The following is a 19,682-nucleotide window of genomic DNA, read 5'->3' as shown; positions in this document are numbered from 1 at the left end:
GGGATATAAACAAACATCACATGGTTTCCCACACTTTGTTTAGAACATCAGCATTAATTCATTGGAGCTTATATTGAAATAATTAAACTAGGTGAACCCCAGATAGAATGATGCTAATACTGTGTAAAGCATGGGCCTAATATACAGTGAAATTTTGTGATTTATTGACCACATAAATCAGTCATTTCTTATTAATGAGCTTAATATCCATGCCGTATTCAATCTTATGTCCTCTACAAGGCGAGCCACTATAAAGTCACATAATAAGGTGGTTTTCCATTGGGTACATGCCCTGTTTTGCCTTCACTATGTGGTTTAGTTGTTCTAGCTTTCAGAATGTCAGTCTCTTCATCTATAAAATGCCCATGTCATTCTCTCATAGATCTTCATAAGAGATAAGTGAGAATATTCATAAAAAGCCTTTAGCATAGTATCTAGCACAGATGAACATTTAATAAATGTCTCACATAAATATCCATTGTGTAAAGAAACAGCAGGGTCTCCTTGCTGCTGTTGTGATACCGACTCTACCTGCAAGCTTCACCCAGGAAAAAACCCTCTGGACAAAATTCTACTAAGGACTGCTGAACTTTCCTGAGGGATGCTGTGCTCTTAGCACCTGATTGTTCACATTTTCTCTAAACATTAAGCTCTTGGGATTATAACTCTTCCTTGCTAACACAATTCTTATATGAAAGTTAACAACAACAATAACAACAGCAGCTTTTTTCTGTTCTTTGAATATTTCCTAAGTCCCTTATTTGAGAACTCTGGCAATTTCTCCAGGTTTTGCACATGAAATATCTCACTTTACACGTCTTTGATCAACGGGATGTTCTGAGGTAGTGTCAAGTCAGCTGAGCTTCTCTTTTTTTAAGAGCATTTTCTTTTCCTTTGTTCTTAAACCCACAAAAACACAGTTCATTCACAGTGTTTGTCCATATCCGGGGTTCTAACCTAGGCACCAAATTGATTTATACAGATGAACATTTGTGTTCTTTTATTCTGACCAAAAAATGGACATTTATTCTCATTATTTGAATCTTTATTATATCCCAAAAAGCCTTAGGTACTTTGACATAATTTATCTCATTGAATCAGGTGAAACCTTTGCCAATTTTTCAGATGGTTGGTATGTTTGTCTTCCTAATTGTCTAGATATTTGTTATGTAATATGAAGTTTAACAACCTTTTGCCATGTGCCCAAAGTGCTTCAGAAAACTGTTATTATGCTTAACATTGGCAAAACATTTGGACCAAACAGAAACCATTGCATATTTTAACAATTGCATATTTTAGAAATGATCTTTGAAAGTTCATTAAAGGAACAATTAAAACAATTCTCATATTTATGAATTAGAAATTAGAAATGTTACAAACCTACTGAAAGAAGCCCTTCCTTGGTTTATGGAGAAATCGATAATTTAATCATTTTTCCCTAATGGAAGGCACTCTTCTTCAGCAAATACAGGATATGTATTATTATGCAGATTTACAGGGAGGAAAATAGGTTAATAATGTCATAGTTAATTTTTCTATATTGTTTTGAGAGCATTTTGAGAGTTAAAAAATGATGTTAGAGAAATAACATTCTTTTGAGTACTAAAAATTTCTAGATGTGTATTTAAAATAATTCAATCTTTTATATAAATCTTAAAATGCAGAGTCATTTCTGGAATTACTCGTTACATTTCCCAGATTAAAAAAAAAACTTGTAAGTTATTCATCAAAATTTTTAAAAAGTGAAACAATCTCCGTATTATTCCTTTGCTACAATCTCATGCAAAGAGAGCTCCTGTGAACAGCACAATTTGCAGTTGCTGATAAGCTTCTCCCAGAGAAAAAATAATAGTTTGTGTTTGTGCCAGATGCTTTTCCAACATTAAGTACCATAAAAATTCCCTGAAGTGTGTTCAACAGATAAGGCAAAGTGCCAAAGAATGACAGAGAATTAAGTTGAACCCTGTTCACATATAAAATCCATTGAGACACCATATGCATACGTCCATTTTAAAATCAAAATGTAAAGCTAACTCAAAGTGCATTTAATAGGCACCTATTTAGAGATCCAGACTAGGACCTAGGGACAGAATGACTAGTAACATCAGTTCTTTATCTGTGGAGAGATTCACTCTCTATTAGGAGAAGCAGACATTTAACCCTTCTTGTGGCAATGACATAAGTGCTATAATGCTGACATATCTAAGACTACATGGAGAAGGTGACATGTGATGAGCAGAAATCTGTCAGCCAAGTTCAGGTGCTCTGGGCACAGGAAACTAGTCATACAAAGGCTTGAAAATTATTTCTTCTTGTGCTATAAAAAGGAGAGCTATCATTCATTTGTCTACATTGCAAGAAATTTTCTTACTGGAAAACAAACCTAACTGTGACTGGGTGTCAGGGAGAGTGGGACAGGTAGATTGTCTGGAGGAAGAAGTTGGGGGTTACTTAAAGGAAGCATGGATGTTATGCCAGGAAATAAAAACATTTTTATCTGTTACCGATACCAACACCTATGACAGCTTGACCTTCAGACATAATTAGATTCAACATTTTTAAGTGTACCCGAACTTTTAAATGGTAATTAACAATCACACGCTGAGTGAGGTATTAAACTATGGAAATTGTGAAGCCATATTGAACATTAGTTGAATAGTTAGGCAAAGTGTTTTTTCTGCTTTCTCTCAGTTTCATATGAGAACTCTTTCATCACTAGAGTTAAAACTCATTTAAGGTCTCTAGCTTACAAAAAGCTCCTCAAAAATATTGAGCAAACTTAGCCAGAGCCAGGTCTTTGTTTTGGCTCCATTAGACGATGTGTAGCAGCTCCAGAGCCCACTGTTAGCTGATGTCCCCCAATCAGGATCCTACCGTTAGAAGTGAATGAAATAGCTGTTTGGATTCCAAAAATAAAAAAAATAAAAAAATAAAAAATGATAGTTCCACAACGGAAAACAGGAAGAACCTCTTAAATTAGCTTCTCTCACTTAAATAAGTACTACTTTATCATTCACATTACGTACCTGAAAACATTAAATACTTATTGTTGCAAAATCGTGACGTTCGTAGATGAATTGAGAAGCTTTTAAAAGATAAATGAGTCCATCAAGATTATTTTTATATGACCACATAAGTGATAAGGTATTCTCTTTTCCTTTAAAATGTTTATTTAGAATTTTTTTCAGTTAGTAGCGGTAGTGGATAAAAATCACGTTACTCTTGTGGTATTATTTTTCTTCTTTTCTATTTTTCTGTTCCTGTGACTGTTACTATTCATTTCTGTATCGAAGAGTACAGGGGACAGGAACACATTTAAAGTAAGGCATCAATCACATGAGCGCAAAGGGAACACTTAATTGAATCATGTTTTTTTCCTTTGGGACTCAATGCCAGTGAAGTTTCATTTTTATTCGTAATGTAGTCATCTACTTCCATGTTAACTACACAATCACAAGTTAAATTATTAAATAGTCTTTATGGAACATGTAATTGAGGAATAAAAATATCTGTATCACATCATTCCCCCTGATGTGTAAGAGAATTTGAAAGGTGCATGTATTCACAGCAGTCAGGCAAATGTAAAACAATGAACTATTGTACCTTGAAATTTCTTCTTCAGCTATTTTGTTAAGTGGAGTAATAGAAAAGCTCTCTTCTTGACTTACCAGAGTGGTTTTTATCTGCCTCCTGGCAAGAAGTTTTCCTCAATAAAAAAGCCCTAAGTACATAATGAAAGAACCTGAACATGACTAACACCAAATCAGTTTCATGCAAACAAAATAGTGAGATACATATTTGTTATATAGTGAAGTTTTAAGAATTGTGACACAGGGTTCAGCTTAGCTTATTTTTTCATAGAGCTGGGGATACCTCCAGCCCCCACAAAATGGACCATGGCAAAGCATTCAATACAGAAGTAAAAATAATGGGGTCAGTGGGTCATGCTGCAACAATAATTAACTTGGAGAGAAAAGGTAAAAACTGGAAAGAGAAAAATCACAAGGACTTAGAAAGCACTTACATGAGGTTTTAGAATTGTATGGAGGTTTCCAAGGTTGATTTGCTATTTTGCATTGATCCTTCTTGGATAGATACTCCCCAATTACACATGCATCCTAGTTATTTTTACTTATTTTTATATGACTAGTTTTTAAGAAAAGAAATGTTTGATAATTTGGAGGAGGAGTGGTAATACACCTTGCTCACATTTATACATATGTAAATGCTCAGTCTTCAAATGATTCTGCATTAATCTTAAAAAAAAAATCTAGACTTTGGGTATTTATACAAGAAGGGGTCATCTTTGGAGAAAAGTCACTAATATTTGAGATGAGTGGTTCTGAAATTTTAGTATGCATCAGAATTACCTGGAGATCTTATAAAATACAGATGGCTGAGACCAATCTCCATAGTTTCTGATTCCATATGTCTAGGATGGAAGTTGAGAATTTGCATTTCTGACAAGCTGCCTGCTGCTGCTGCTGCTACTGGTCTGGGGACCACATTTTGAGAGCTAATGCTTTACATGAATGTTAAATTAAGCTGAGAGTTGATAGAAAATAATTAAGGTAAAATAAGGACTTGGAAATATTCTACTGGTGTATACAAAAGTAATATTCAAAATATTTAACAAGCCACTGACCAATCAGAATGCATCCGGTCTTAATCCATATGGCTGAACCTGTGCACTCTGCCTCGGCCTTAGACTTGAGTGAGTATATGTAACATAAAAAACAACTGCATTTAGATAAATCAAAATTTTAAACGTTTTTTCCTCTAGTACTTTTTAAATGGTTCTTAAAATGCAAATCTACATTTCATGTTTTAGAGTTTGGATAGTATATCAAGTGTTATTTCATTTTGTCTTTATCTATAAAAAATAATCTAAGCTAAAATTTTAAAGTCAGATAATTCTTAAAAAGATAATAATAATTCCTCTGGCTCAAGTGTTCTTTCCCCTCCCCAAAAGGATGGCAACTTCTTTAATATCTACTATTTCTTTTCCTGGTGTTACATTTTAATAGGATAATGTTCATTTTGTTTTAATAAATTTAATATGTTATAAAATTACATGATATCACAAACTAACAAAGACCACCTTGTTCCTTTTAAAATCACATGTTTTCATGAAAATTAATCGATTATGGTAACCAGGTATGTATGCTTACAATATACTTCCTAGATTTAGAAAAGCCTGTTAAGATACCTTTATATAAAAGAGACATAGAGTAAAAATATACAAGGTATTGATGTTAAGGAATGCTGTGCCACATGAATATTAAATATCCAGTGAGTTTCACAGAATAATAGTGACTTAAAAGAAGTTTCTCATTTAGATAAGTAAAATAAGTGTGTGTGCGTGCGTGTTTCAAAAGTATGAAACTCTTCTCCCAAATGTTAGCCATTTAGCAGCTATTTTAATCCACTTTGGAACTTGAGTTGTTTTTAAACTGGAAACCGTTTTTGAAATACTGAGGATCAAAGTCTGACTGGCTACAGATGCCTAGGATGTGAGGATGACATTTGAACTGGCATCGTTCTTTTCTCCAGGAATGTGTGTGGGTATCTTTCATGTCAGCACTTGCCTCCGTGATGACACTTGTTAGATGTCTTTGTGTCATGTGCTGTTTTACAGTACCCTCATACTGCACTTATTATTGAAAGTAAATTGTCAAAGCCCAATTTTTATTGTTCTGCTCACTTCTATGTGTACTATGATCATCTGATTCTGTTTTAGTTTTAAAATATAGAATTCTGAAACGGGCCGTAATGAAGTAGTACACTTCTTTAACCTTGAAATCATTCCTGTGAAAAATAACTGTTTGCTTGTGTCTGATAGTTCCCAGACTTCTGGGAAAAACTCGGTTCAGAGACTGGCTAATCAATAACAGAAAACAACCTTGAAAGGAATATGGTGTGCTACGTTATGTCCAGTACCTCTCTGCCCGACAGAAAAGCAGATGGGGCCCAAAGAGACATCTCTGGCCAACTGCTACTTTTAAAAATCTCCCAGCAGGATTCTTTCTTAGGCTGCAGCTTTGTTTATAGTCGCAGAAAGATTGGATGTGGCTAAATAATCTATCCAGTCCAGTGAAGTGGCCAAAATGGGTAAGGAGAACTGACTGAGTTTTCTTTTTTACACAAGAAGCATATCTTTATACAACATACCTGTGTCAAGATGGACCAAGAGTTATGGGTCAGTGTACATAGATAGAAAAATTGCTCCCAGTACAACCCAAGAGCAGTTCAATAAATTCTACAAACATTAAACAAAGGTTGATGACAAAGAAAATCTGTCGTATCCAGGATTATCTCTCTACATTCAGTTTCGAACTCATATGTCCACTTCTACTTCAACACACATACCCTGCACCATCATAATCACCTTGATCTCCTCTATTACACTCACCGCCTCCATCATTCCCCTAAATTCTACATGTTTGGGGCTTTCCAGAGCACTTTGGACCTTCATATCATTGGATTATTTTCAAATTTGTGGGACTTAGCTATCTTTTTTTTTTATAATCAGATAATTTTTATTTAAGATAATTATTATCAGAGTGCTTTGGGACTATTATTTAATTAACAAGTGAGTATGCCTTATCTTATTATTTTGTTCTGTTTTGCTTTGTAATTCATTAGGTGTCTCAATTGGGACATGCCAACTATTGGTCATTTTATCATCCCCTTCTCCCCACCACTCCCTGAGCCATTTCACTTGTTGGGAGCATCAGCTTAACTGTACCTGTGTAAAGAGTATTTGGGAAGCATAAGTATTCTCTTTACTTGCAGGATTCTTTTGTATTTTTTCTCAGTTTCCAAAATAGTTATATTCACCTGGTCCTATGGTGTACTTGAACAAAATTTGTCTTGTTCGAAATACCACTAAGACTGCAGATTTGCTAGAAACTTTAAAATGTATATTTTGGAGGTATAAGTGAAGATATCACTGTTAATTCAAACCCTATCTTTTAATATGCATTACATCTAAAATATCCACTTCTAAATATGCTGGTCAGAGAGAAGAGAGGAACTTTGCTTTAAGAGAGAGTATGTAGCCAGCTGCTTAGAGAAGATGACCAATTTGGATTTAATTGACTGTATTGCCTTCAAAAGATATGGCCGAGGGATTTGATTTATTAAAGAGGAGAACTAGGCAGGAAATTAAAAGGGATACACCTCTGTCCATCAAAGTAGCATTCTCCATGTAGAATCAAACCAATCCAACCTACCACTGGTTCTTCAATTAATTATAGCAAGTCTTAATTTCATATTTGGCTCACACTATGTCTTTTGATGTTATGTGTTGTTGGAAAACTTGTAACTGATGCATGAGTGTCCTCTCTGTTCAAACTGTTTCTAATATATAATTTCCTTGTCCAGTGTTCTTTCAATAAGGGTACCTAGTTCTCTGAAGATACTTATCAGAATGATGCAAATGAAGGTGTGGATTATTTATTTATCATTTATTAAAAGATATTATACTGTAGCACCTTACCTACCACAGTTGTTTTGATGAAGAGGACAATGTGATTATTATTTTTCTGGCAAAAAGAGTTTAAATAAGCCATGGAAAAAAGTAGTCTAACTGGCATAATTCTCCACTGAGATATCTTCTTCATTAGATGTCATTTTTAAATGTTTTGAGCTGGAAAACCTTCCTATCTAAGAATCTCTCTGCCCACTCCCAGCCCTGTCCCAAGCCACAAAGGCTTTTTCGTTCTTTATAAATCAACATTCATAAATACAGATTTCTTTAAGATGATTTTCTCTCAATTAATGTTAAGGAAATATAAATTTGGGAAAATATATCTTACTGTTTTAAAAAATCTCGGAAGGCACAAGCAAAAGAATCACCTTGGTTCCATTAAGTAGTCAAAACACACTGGAATCTCCTTACAATGGATCGGGGTTTGAAACGCCTACATGTTGAAAGGATGTCCCTACTATAATTTTTCAGACTACCCTCTGTAAGAAGCAAGGAGAAAGAATGAATCAGAAATTTGCCCAGCTTCTGTGTACTCCATTTGGACTCAGGCAGTGCCTTTGGTTTTGAACTCTCAAGCTTCAATCTCAGTCTCCAGGGTGCCCACTTCTCTTGTTATATGTGAACTTTTTCTTATAGATACCCTTTGGGGACTATATTAATAAGACACATTATAGAAAGAGAAAACACATTTCCCAAGCCAAGAATAGGAGAGCTGTTCTTTTCTAGAGCCCTTGTTAATCTCTGGAAGCCCAGCATCTTCTGTGGCCAAACAAAGGCAATCCAGGTGTAAATACATACTTTTTTCCACACCACAAAGAAAATGTTATTTATGTGTTAGTGTTCAGCTACATGTCTCTTAAGGGAAGCAATAGAATGTTTCTTCCTTCCATCCAGAGGTTTCAGAACTTGATCCCCATTGCTTTCTAGCATCATTCTAAATAGAACCCCACTGTTTGGCCACGGCCAAAATTAGCTTGAATGGTACCTATTATTGAAAGGGAGTCTGTATTTGCAGTAATACAGAGAATTCTAGTTTAGAAATGAGCCTGATTGCATGGTTCATTTTGTTCTCCTTTGTAGAGCCAGGCTGCGGCCCACTACAAAGGCACGAAACATGCCAAGAAGCTCAAAGCACTGGAAGCCATGAAAAATAAGCAGAAATCTGTAACTACCAAGGACAGCGCAAAGACTACCTTCACCTCCATCACTACCAATACCATCAATACCAGCTCTGACAAAACAGGTTAAGCGATGATCTTTATTGTTGTCGTTGTTGCTGTTGTTGTCGTCATTTGGGATTCCTTCCCTTGTCTAACCCCGTGTCTGTTTCCTTATGTTCCTGCCACATTAATTCACGCTTGATCCATCTTTCTATATAATGATAATTGTATCCCCTCAGTTTTCAAATACCCATAAGACATTAAGGTAATCACTAATTATACTACAGATTTTTCACTTGAAGCAGTCCAGTGGCTGTTTTAAAGGAACACAATAGTCATAAAGGCATTTGAAGCCATGTCCCCAGTAACCCTTTTTGAGAAGTGTACCCTTTCAGTGTGCATTGTTTGTATCTTGTATACAGCACCCCAGCCTGTAACTGCATGGTGGATTTGATTTAACTGTGAATACACAGCAAAGGATGCCAAATGAATTGAGAAGACCCAAATAAGGGTATTATTGACAGGCCTTATTCTTATAAATCCCAAACATTGCAGTGTTTTAAGTAGTGGCTATGTAATTCTGGGTTCATTATGGCTAGGTAACCTTCTCTCCACACACCCAGGTAAGTGTTATTGATACCAATTGTTCTTTTTAACAGAGTCTTCACAGTAAAATAATGGCTTCTGAATGGCCTCATGGATAGCTCCACAAACAATCAGTTTATTCACAGCAGTGAAAGCCAATGGGTCTTCCTAAGCTGGCATTTTAAAATATAAAAACATTGACCTTCAAAATTTACATGAAAGGAAGTCCTGTGTGATTCATGGATGTACCTTGAATAAATCACTGGTTGGTTTTCAGCTCCTACAAATGACAATGGTCAGGAAACATCGATATCATCAGAGGTGGTAATATCTTAACTAAAAAAGACTCTTCTGTCCATGACTGATGAAAATATAAAACTACAGTGATCAAACAGAACAGATTACGATGACTTTATTACACATGGTTGCATATATTAGACACATATATGCTACTCAAAAGATCTGGGGAGATACTCCTATGTGAATCTGTAAGGGATAGCAATGTTCTCTCCAAGTTCCCATGACAAAATTGTTGTCCTCTACCCAGATATTGCTGGTAGATGCATCATGCTGTCCTTCCTGAGAACCCTATATGCTCTCTGAGGCTGAGTGCATCTGTCATCTTTGTACCCTGGCACCCGGTGTGGGAGCCGAGTAAAATGTCTATTGAATGGTTGAATTTCCTCTCACCTCTTTGATTCTCTGAATCATTCTATTTTGTGTCACAACACACTAAAGAAAAATGAAGCCCTTGTCATGTTCGCTTCTTTCGTATCAAGAATAAGACCTGGATTATGCTATTTTATTAATTTAAATGTAACACTTTACAGGGAAAGCATTAATCTTTTTTCTGTTATTGAAAACTCACTGCCTTATTTGCGAAGCTGTAAGGGAATGAACAGTAATGAAGCAGGTGAGTGCAATATTTGCTCCCAGATGTTGGGGGCACAAATTTTCATCCCTAAAGCCATACTTTCCATAAAGAAATATCTTATATCTTTCATTTATGAAAAGACAGTAGGTAAGCAGAACAAATAGATATGTTTGGTGTAAAATTTTTACTTGCCCCCCAAACTATTTTACTCCTAGACATTTTAATCAATAATGGCTTTTTGGGTTACCTTGACTCCTCTTCAAATTGCAAAAATCCCTGTTACATTGAGGATGCACATCATTTAAATATAGCTGTGTACATGGTGGGTAGAGCTGCTAACTTGGGTTAGGAAGGTTCCCACGTACATTGTCTCTGTTACATAAATGAGCCGTGAATTCATTCTTCCATCCCTCAACTTAGAGACAAAAGGGTAAAGGCTGGCAGTCATCATGGCTCTGTCCTTTTAGAAGTTAAATGGGAACAATTTGGGGATTGGACTGTGGGAAACGACCTATAAAAAATAAATGGATCCCCAGTGGAGATGCCAGAACTTACCTAATGGTTGGAATGGCATTGAAATGGTGAAGCACCCCTTCAAGCCGGAGCTAAAGAAAATCCAGAAAGGCAGAAGGGATAGTAATCTGTGGAGAACTATATCCAAAAAAAAAAAAAAAAAAAAAAAAAATGTTCCATCGGGTCAAAGACTAAAAATCTAGCACATAAACCAGATATTTTAAGCCAAAGTCTAACAAACTGGGATTTCCACAAAACTACCTATGCGAAATAGCCCAAGAATACTCCTGTCATTTAATAGTTTATTTACCCATCAGTATTGCAATATAAATCAGAGGCACCTATGCTGACAAATTGGAGTTTTCTTAAAACTTATTATTGTTTTTTTTTATTATTATTATTACTGCCTGCTTCTTCATGCTGATTAGGAAGGAGTACAACCCTGAATATAAGATGGTTCTCTGAACTAGTTTCCTAGAACAGTTAAATATTTGGTGACAGAACAAGAGAGAGATAAGACTCTAGAATTAAAGATCATGAATTTTTAATAATAAAAAATATTAACCATTCTAATTTAATGACCACAATTTTTCTTTTGATTTGTGGATTAACCATACATAAAATTAGAAATGTATTAGGTCACATTTTACTAATTTTACCAAATTATTCTTAATAAAAATAATCCAAGTATATTAAAAAATATTGCTTTTTAAAAAGCTAAATATATTATTATTTGGTAGATGAAAATCTTAAGAGAAGGTTGAGCAACAATAGTGAAAAAGGCAGGAAGTAGTGTGAACTTGAGAATTAGAAAATTGACAAAGGTTTTCCTGGGTTTCTCTAACATACAAGAAATAGAATACTCATTAAAAACAGATTTTCATTACAAATCTACTTGATAAAAAGAGCATTGTGACAAACAATTCCTCGTGAATTCCAAAATCATATATTAATGGTTTTAATTGCTGCCTTGGGCTAACAAATATGTCTTAATGACACATGGGGTAAGCTTTTATTCACTAGCTTTATGATCTTGGAATTCTTTTTCATTATTTATGTCAGTCTGCATGCTGGAGTGGTGAGCAATAGATAATATTCAGTGATCAACCACCAACTGCTCACAGAAAGGCTTCTTTCCCTATCTGTAGGCATGAAAGATAACTCCCTAACATAAAAGCATAATTTTAGTTCTTGTGATCTAAAGTTAGGCTGGTAAATTGACACAAAGACAAATTTACAGGCAAAAGTGATATTTAAAAACTATTCTGAACATTCAGTATCATTGGCATATAAAAATGATTGCTATTTATTACAGAATATTTCATAGAGCAAACATTGTCCAAGTTGGCCAGAATAACTTTATCTGATCTAGCAAGGTATTTTTTTTAATACAAGGAAAGAATTTTATACAGAAAAAGAAATGACAAGAATTAAGAAATTATGCTCAAAGCAACTTGGCATATGTAACTCAGCTTTTCATTTGTTTGTTTTGTTTTCTATGAAGTGACAAATTTATAGTTGTCCGATTTAGTCTTGCGATAGGTCAGTCATCCTAATGATTTTTCTTTACTATCCCTTTTTGGGAACTCTTTATTTCCATGGCCTATCAGTTAGTTTAGGCTAGATTATACTGTAGTAAGAAATAATTTCTAAATCCTCTTGGCTTTTTTTCAGTTATTTCTCATTTACACTGCATATCAGCTATAGGTTTGTTGTTTTTTTTTTTTTTTTCCATGTTAATTTAGCTCTAGGGTCAGGCTAATGAAACAGTCACTAGCTATATATTACCAATTCTATGGAAGAGACAAAAAAAAAAGGTCCTGAAACAATAGGCTTTTAAAGCTTTTTAGTGGAAGTGACATATAACATTCCTCATGTAGTCATTGGCAAATCCCATGGTCAAACCCGATTACAATTGGCGAGAAAGAATAATCTCCAGGGATGGGAAGTAGATATTAGTGAGCAATTAAACACGACATTCCATCTTAGCCTCAACTATCACTTGTGCTTAGATGTTTCAACAACATTTGACATCTCTAACATTGTTCTTCTAAGTGCTGACCCGATTTTTCACGGCTTATTGCTCATTCACTTGGATGGTTTGTCAGTACCTCGAATTTACAGGTTTAAAAAAATAGAGCTAATCTTGACCATCATCCCCAACTTTCTCTTCATTCTGTCTTTACTTAGTTTTATTTTGGGTTGCACATTTCAGAGTTGAAATTTTCTAGTCGCTTTGCCTTTTCTAACTATCTCAGTCTGCACATCGATTCAGTTGTTGGAATCCACTCCCCTCCCAGCCCCAGAAAACATCTTTCACTCTTTCACACACAGTTACTACCTGTTCTCTGGCCTCATAGCTCTGTGTCTTGCCCATACAATTGCCCTAGCCTCCATTCTTACCCTTTGACAACTCTATCCTTTGCTCTACAGACAGCGCATAGATCACAGCACTTACCTATTCAGAAACCTTCAGTTTACCTTTTTGTGGAACCTCATGGCCCTCCTTGATATGACCTTGGTTAGACAACCTGCCTTTCCAAACTTTTCTTCTATTGCTCATCTACAATATTTTCCCCTAGAGCACACTTTTTTATCTGTGTTTTTTATACTGTTTTTCTAAATTTCTTAAAAAATATATCTTTTCTCTTTATCCTTTGCCTATGAATTTCCATAAGAATCCATATTTTTAAAACTTAAAACTTTTATATTCTTAAAATATAACTTTTATGTCTTTATTTTCTCCTATTGCTAGGTGATGTGTCCAGAGTACACACTTGAATAATCTTTTTATTTTTTACTGTTCTTTTTATATAAAAATAATAAACAAGCAATTTTAAAACTTAAAGCAATCACTTTTGTGTTTTTGTTCATGAATTGAAGCATAGCAAAAATGTAGACTTCTTTGTGAGTATATGGTTCTCATTAATTCAAGAAATTCTGAGATGTTGCTCATCAAATTTTAGAGTTGCTAATTTTCACAAAGATCATCAAGTCAAACCTCTAAAATTTCTTTGTTTTTGGAGATTCTCTGGTTGCACAGATAAAAAACACTTGACATTTCTAATGCCTCTTCACTGACTATCAATCAGGAGTTAATTAGCCTATTAAGTATATAGATTTACCCTAGTCATCTAATTGGTAAGATTGGGAACATTTCTCCAGGGTTCTATTACATAATTCTCTTTACAAAGTCAAAGTCAGTGAATTGCAAATATATTCATTAGATAAAGGTAATATGTTGCAATTTAAATGTGCACTTTTCACTCTTGTGATTCAGTATTTTTTGTATGCATTTTTACCTCTCTTTTTCTTCTTTTAAATATAAAACTATAATCCCTAGGTGTTGTACTCACTTGGCTCAAATGTGCAAGTGTGAAATACTTTTGAATCTATTGTTGAGTAGGTCTATGAATGCAAAGGAGCATTTATTTGCTTTGTATTAATAATCAACTCTAGTGTTTATTGGAATTCATATTATTTGTTCTGGGACTTAGAGTGATAAAGAGACTTTTCTAAAGATAAAGAATACATCTGATATAAATTGATGGCCAGTGACTGCAAACAAATACATTAGGAAGCAAAGCCTCTTTGGGAAAATCAGTTACTTATAAGGTCACAAAGTCTCTGTTCTTTCCTTTCCTGAGTGGTACCCTCTCGAGCCAGCTATTTCCATCAGGCCCTGTGCCAAGCAAAGCTAGGCACACACGTTTTTTCCTTCCTATTTAGCTAGAAGCAAAATCATTGGAATAGTGATCTGGAAATAAAGGTGGTGGATGAATAATTTGTAAAGAAAAGCCAATTCCAATGTTATTTAAAAAAACAGACACACAGTTTTCAGCAGAGGACAAGTAGGAATTAGTTTCATTTCTGTTGTCAAAAGGAAGACGGGTAAAATTTGTTTTTCTTGACATAGGCTTCAGACAGATGTCCCAAAGGCTAAAAATTCTAACAAAGTACAAGCTGGGCTTGACATCAGAAACCTACACACACACACACACACACACACACACACACACACACACACACGTGTAAAAGTTATAGTATATATAAATATTTTATACACATACGTATTTATATGCAAGATTCTGTCTTTAATACCTGTCTTTGAAATATTCCACTGCACCAGATCTTTATAATTAGCATTGCACATTTTCTTTAGGAAGAAAAGCAAACATTTTTATGGCTTATGAATCCATAGCTTTGTTGTACTTTAAAGGCAATATAAAACCATTTGAAAGGGAGCACATTTCTATCAGCACTTACAGATCTGGTGCAGTGGTATACAAATGCCCTTCTCAGCACAGGGGAATTTTTGCTATCTCCTGGGGTCTTTCTTTTCTGACCCATTCTCCCAAACAAGGCCTCCCTGGGACAATCACTATTCCATGATAAAGGACCCTATTGCAAGTGCCTTGGCATAGGAGTTGAAGCACCATTGTGAGACCATTTATTTTAAAAGAAAGTGTTTTTTCTTTTCTTAGCACTGGCTCATGACATGCTTCAGATTGGTCAAAGAAAGAGACTTTATCAAGTATTCTCTTCTCAAGATATGTGAAAAGTGCCAGCAGAGTTTCCTGGTAGCAGATATCTAGATAGACTGAAAAAGAGAAGGAGGAAAAGAAAACACCTAAAGCTCATTTGAATATTGTGGTTCCAGGATCTTCGTATGTGAATCAGTGATGACAAATTGTATATATTATGGGTGACGTGAAATAACAAAAACAATATCCCATTCTTTTTGTGTATGAGGAAATCAAATGAAAGTTATTGCTGGTTCCATCAGTCTGATAAACATTTGACCTAGATGCATTACATATGACTTCTCTTCTTGAATTGCAAAAGACTTTCACAGTGAATTCTTCATGTGGACAAGAAGAGTTGCCTTCCTCAACAAAACGAATGGGTTATGTAGTAAGGACATAACTTCTTAAGGAAACTGTCATAGAGCTTTGTGAGGGTGCTGGTGTATGGCGTACAAGATAAGAGGGGAATTAAGACTAAATTGATATACTTGTATATAATTTTATGATATTGTCTAAAGCAACAGGGTCTTTTACTTGTGTATGTGTGTGTATGCATGTGTTTGTGTATACACTGTGTACGTGATTGTCTTTCTTTACCATAAATATCAAATCTATAAAATAAACAAGCTAAACATCTAACCAGTATCTATGAAATACTAGACATCTGGATGAATTTTAAAAATTAAATTAAATCCCCAGTAGCTTTGTCTACAGATGCTATACTTCTGGAAACATCTGTGCCTATGTGTGTGTTTGTATGTTTTGTTTTGTTTTTTTAATTTCTGGAGGAGTGTGTTTTCCTCCCATTTTAACATTGTTCTTATGAATTGAGTAGACATAAACTTACATAATGATAAAATACTTCAATTGCAAAATAATTCTTAAAAGTAGAATCTTAACTATAACAAAAATAGAGCAATAATCAAATATGACAAAATGTGAAATGAGAACCTATAAAAACATGTGGACCATTAAAGAACTTTGTCTCCAAAGTCGAAAAGTGAAGGGTTTGCTATCTAATAGTAATAGACATGAAGTGTGAAACAAAACATGTTTAAAACACATTTCTTACAAGCAGGAGACATAAGCTTCTACTGAATTTTTGGCAAAACTCACAGTGAAACAGACATTTAAATTAAGAATTACAATTGCATTTGTGTTCTGTGAATTCCAAACTCTTAAACATGGCATCAGAACATTTTTTGTAATCTACCATTTCTGGCAGGCAACCACATCTATCCTTAACTACGGCCCAATAAAACCACTTGAGGATTGAAAGCAAGGTGCCCACTTTCTTTTACCTGGCAAAACCCTTCCTTATACCTCACCCCATCTCATGCATCATGTACTGATACATAAGATGCATATGTTGTGTGCCAGGGCACACATGAATAGATTCACACAAACATGTACAAATACATTCACACTCTTTTGCCTGGGTGATTGCTACTTTCAGGCTTCTATGTAAGCTCTGTATTAGCATCTACTTGTCAACCGCATCAAATTTCCACCTCCTTGATGACATGTACACCTTTATCCTATATGTCTTTATCCCAGCAAGTAGAAGTTTTACATTAAAACTATCATTTAACAGTGATATATTACTTTTACTCTGTGGAAGATCATCCTAAAAATTATTTTAACAGTAACAACTAGCACACTCTAAAATATATAGTAATAATTTGAATACATATAGTCAATAAGTTTTGCTGAACTTTAATACATTTAACTACTTTATAATACAGATCAAAGACATCAACCAGTGTAACTCAGAATTTGAATGTGCAACCTTTGGGTTGAGCATTTTCCAAAGACAGCATAAAATTAAATTGCTATTTTAATTATCATAATTGCATTCAGATTTGTCATTAAATTACCGTGCTACTTCAGTTTCTAATGACTGTTAAGAACATTTTTAAAAGCTCTGTTGAGTCAGATTGACTGTGTACTAACTTCAAGTTGTGACATTGGTGTCGGGTTAAATTTGAGGTCAGGGAGCATATTTAACTCCATGGGGTAGAGTCTGTGCCGCTTGGCCAGTGCTCAGCCAGTGCTCTAGTTTGCTTTTGTTATGACTCAGTTTGGGGCCAGCTTGACAACATTTTACACTTATGTGATTGCTCAGATCAGTTGCCCTCAGACTAACAGTTGGTGCCTGGCCAAACTCCAAGGCGAAGGTCAAGATGCAGAATGTGTAGCAGTAATGATACCCATTTGGACTTTATTTTATTTTTTGTCCAGTTTTCTGTTTCCCTGTCAGCTCTTTAGTAAAATTAAGTAAAACCAGGAAAAAAAAGTAATCCATTTTTTTTCATGCTACTCAGAAAGTAGAAGAACATGTGGATAAGAAAACGTTTTTTATCCTTCTCTGAAATGGTCAGAGATTTGAGTCTGACTCATGAACTCTAGGTTATTTATTTGTTCTTTTGTCTGCCCACACCCACTCATTCGTCTACAAGTATTTTTGTAATATATAAGGTACCGCAGAAATGAAAATTAAGATGTAGAATTCTACCCACAAGATTGGGAAAATAAAAAATAAACCCGAAATGCAAGCCAGGGTAGGTAATGGTTTGTCAGGAGAAAATAGCAGATATGGTGCCATGAACGTGTAGAGCAGGTAGAATAACCCTTTATATGAGAGAGGAAGAAGCGGATACAGAGATTATTAATCAACATATGCACTAAGCTTAATGTCAGGGGTATGTAATCCCTAAAATAACTCCTTAGATGAAATAGTTCATTTAAACGTTAATGAGAACTCAGTAATTGCTTGTCTCTAGATATGGCTCCTGTCCTCTAGCAACTCACTTTAGTAGGAGAGACAGAACAAAAAGCTGTGAGAAAGTAGTTTAGAAATGCTGTGCTAGAGGATTGAAGGTCGTGGCACTACCTAGCAATTGGAAGTAGACATTCTTAATTTGCAGATAAAGAAAGTAGGTTCTGAGTTAAATAACTTGTCTGAGGTCAACAAATTTGTAAGAAACAGAGTTAGGATTTGAACTGAGTTCTGATTATTCCTAGGGCCTTTTGCCTCCTTGTCTCCTCTTAGGCAGCAAAATATTTAATCCTCCCATAATCCTTGTTAGCACTAGCCCCAGTTTTGGTAGCTAATTGATATCAACATGTTGTTGGATTTTTCAGATAGTTCCTCTTATTTTGCAAAAGCCTTTGACCCCCCCTAAGGATGGTGTAGTAAATAGTGCTTTTGCAGATCAGCCCTTGGACCTGTTAAAAGATTTCAATGTGTGTGTCTGCCCACATTTATCCTCCTCATGTCTTTATTGTGATTTTTCACCTGCATGGAAGCTGGAAAGAGAAGATAAGGTTAAGGGCCAAAGCATTTTGCTAGGCTACATTTTGTTAATGAAAACCACACTGTTATTTTTATTATTTTGCCAGACAGAAAAACGTCATGTGTACTGAAAAGGAACGTCTTTGATCTTTCTATGTAAAATTTATAGCAGATAATTTAGGGTTGCATGTGAAGCCATTTCAACCAGAGTTTTTCTATGTATGTTGATTTTATAATACTGTCTAGACAATGACCGAATTCTCTGGAAGCTTTAAATACAAAGGACAAAAAAAAATCTGCTTTTTTTGGCCTTTAAATGTTAATTTTTCTAAATGAGTATACAAAATTATCAAATAAAGATACAAGGTTACCTACATGGGAAGAGATTAAGGTCTGCGGGACGTGAATTGTCTCCTAGGAATTTTCACTTTGGAAAAGCGCTTTAATTCTTTCAGGTAACTAAGGCAATATTTAGTGCAGTAATTTTGGTAATTGAAAATCCAGTAACCTAGAAAGGATTGGTTCAGGGCCCATAAATGCAAGTTTCCTCCTTTGTTAGTAAGACCTTTTAGATCAGGATATAGTGCCACTTAAAAATAAGCTAATATAGTCTAGAGTCTAAGGTCATAAATTGTTGTTTTCCCTATACAGTTGGTTAATTTCCTAAACAGGAAAAACAGTGTGCTTTTTATATATATAGTTTTTAAAACTTCAAGATGGTATCATGTAGATTATCGTGTTTTACCCTCATACAGAATTTTTTTAATGTGTAAAGAATTATTTCTAAGTATTTTTTAAAAATTTGCTTTGCAGAAGACTACCAAAAATGGGACAGAAATCATAGTTATCTCCCTATTAGTACAAACAGTTTATATAGCACCTATTTGCAAAATATTATTGAAAAATATATTTGTGATGTAGTATCTGCCTTTTATTTATTTCCAGATACTCATATATATTAACTTTTGTGTCCTAGGAAGGAAGGAATTACCTATCACCCTGAAAGATGAGTAGATCTTAAAAAGGTTTTTAAATCAGTAGGTGAAAAGCAATTTCTTTCTTCAAAGTAATTCAAGATTCTAACCAGATTATGTATCTTTGTGTTAAAAACCACTAATCTAATGACTGTTTGGAACAGTGGTAGAATACTTTATTTGTCATGGCTCTCAAACCATTGACTATTTTTGTCTGCTAATTGTTCTCTTTATTCAAAAGGGTAAAGGTAACATCTTCCATC

General features: G+C 34.7%; 1 protein-coding gene across 3 annotated transcripts in view; it reads left to right on the top strand.

Annotated features, from left to right (window-relative positions):
* The window catches only part of ZNF385D (zinc finger protein 385D), a 721,959-nt gene that overhangs the window by 627,080 nt on the left and 75,197 nt on the right, over positions 1–19,682 (top strand). For all 3 annotated transcript variants that reach the window (XM_016158249.2, XM_016158250.2, XM_016158248.2), the window contains one exon: positions 8,573–8,735. In XM_016158249.2, coding sequence (XP_016013735.2) covers positions 8,573–8,735 — 163 coding nt within the window. The remainder of the gene's footprint in view (positions 1–8,572; positions 8,736–19,682) is intronic.

Source organism: Rousettus aegyptiacus, unplaced genomic scaffold, assembly GCF_014176215.1.
Source record: "Rousettus aegyptiacus isolate mRouAeg1 unplaced genomic scaffold, mRouAeg1.p scaffold_m13_p_4, whole genome shotgun sequence".
NCBI lineage: Eukaryota > Metazoa > Chordata > Mammalia > Chiroptera > Pteropodidae > Rousettus > Rousettus aegyptiacus.
This window is presented reverse-complemented; position numbering and strand designations above follow the sequence as displayed.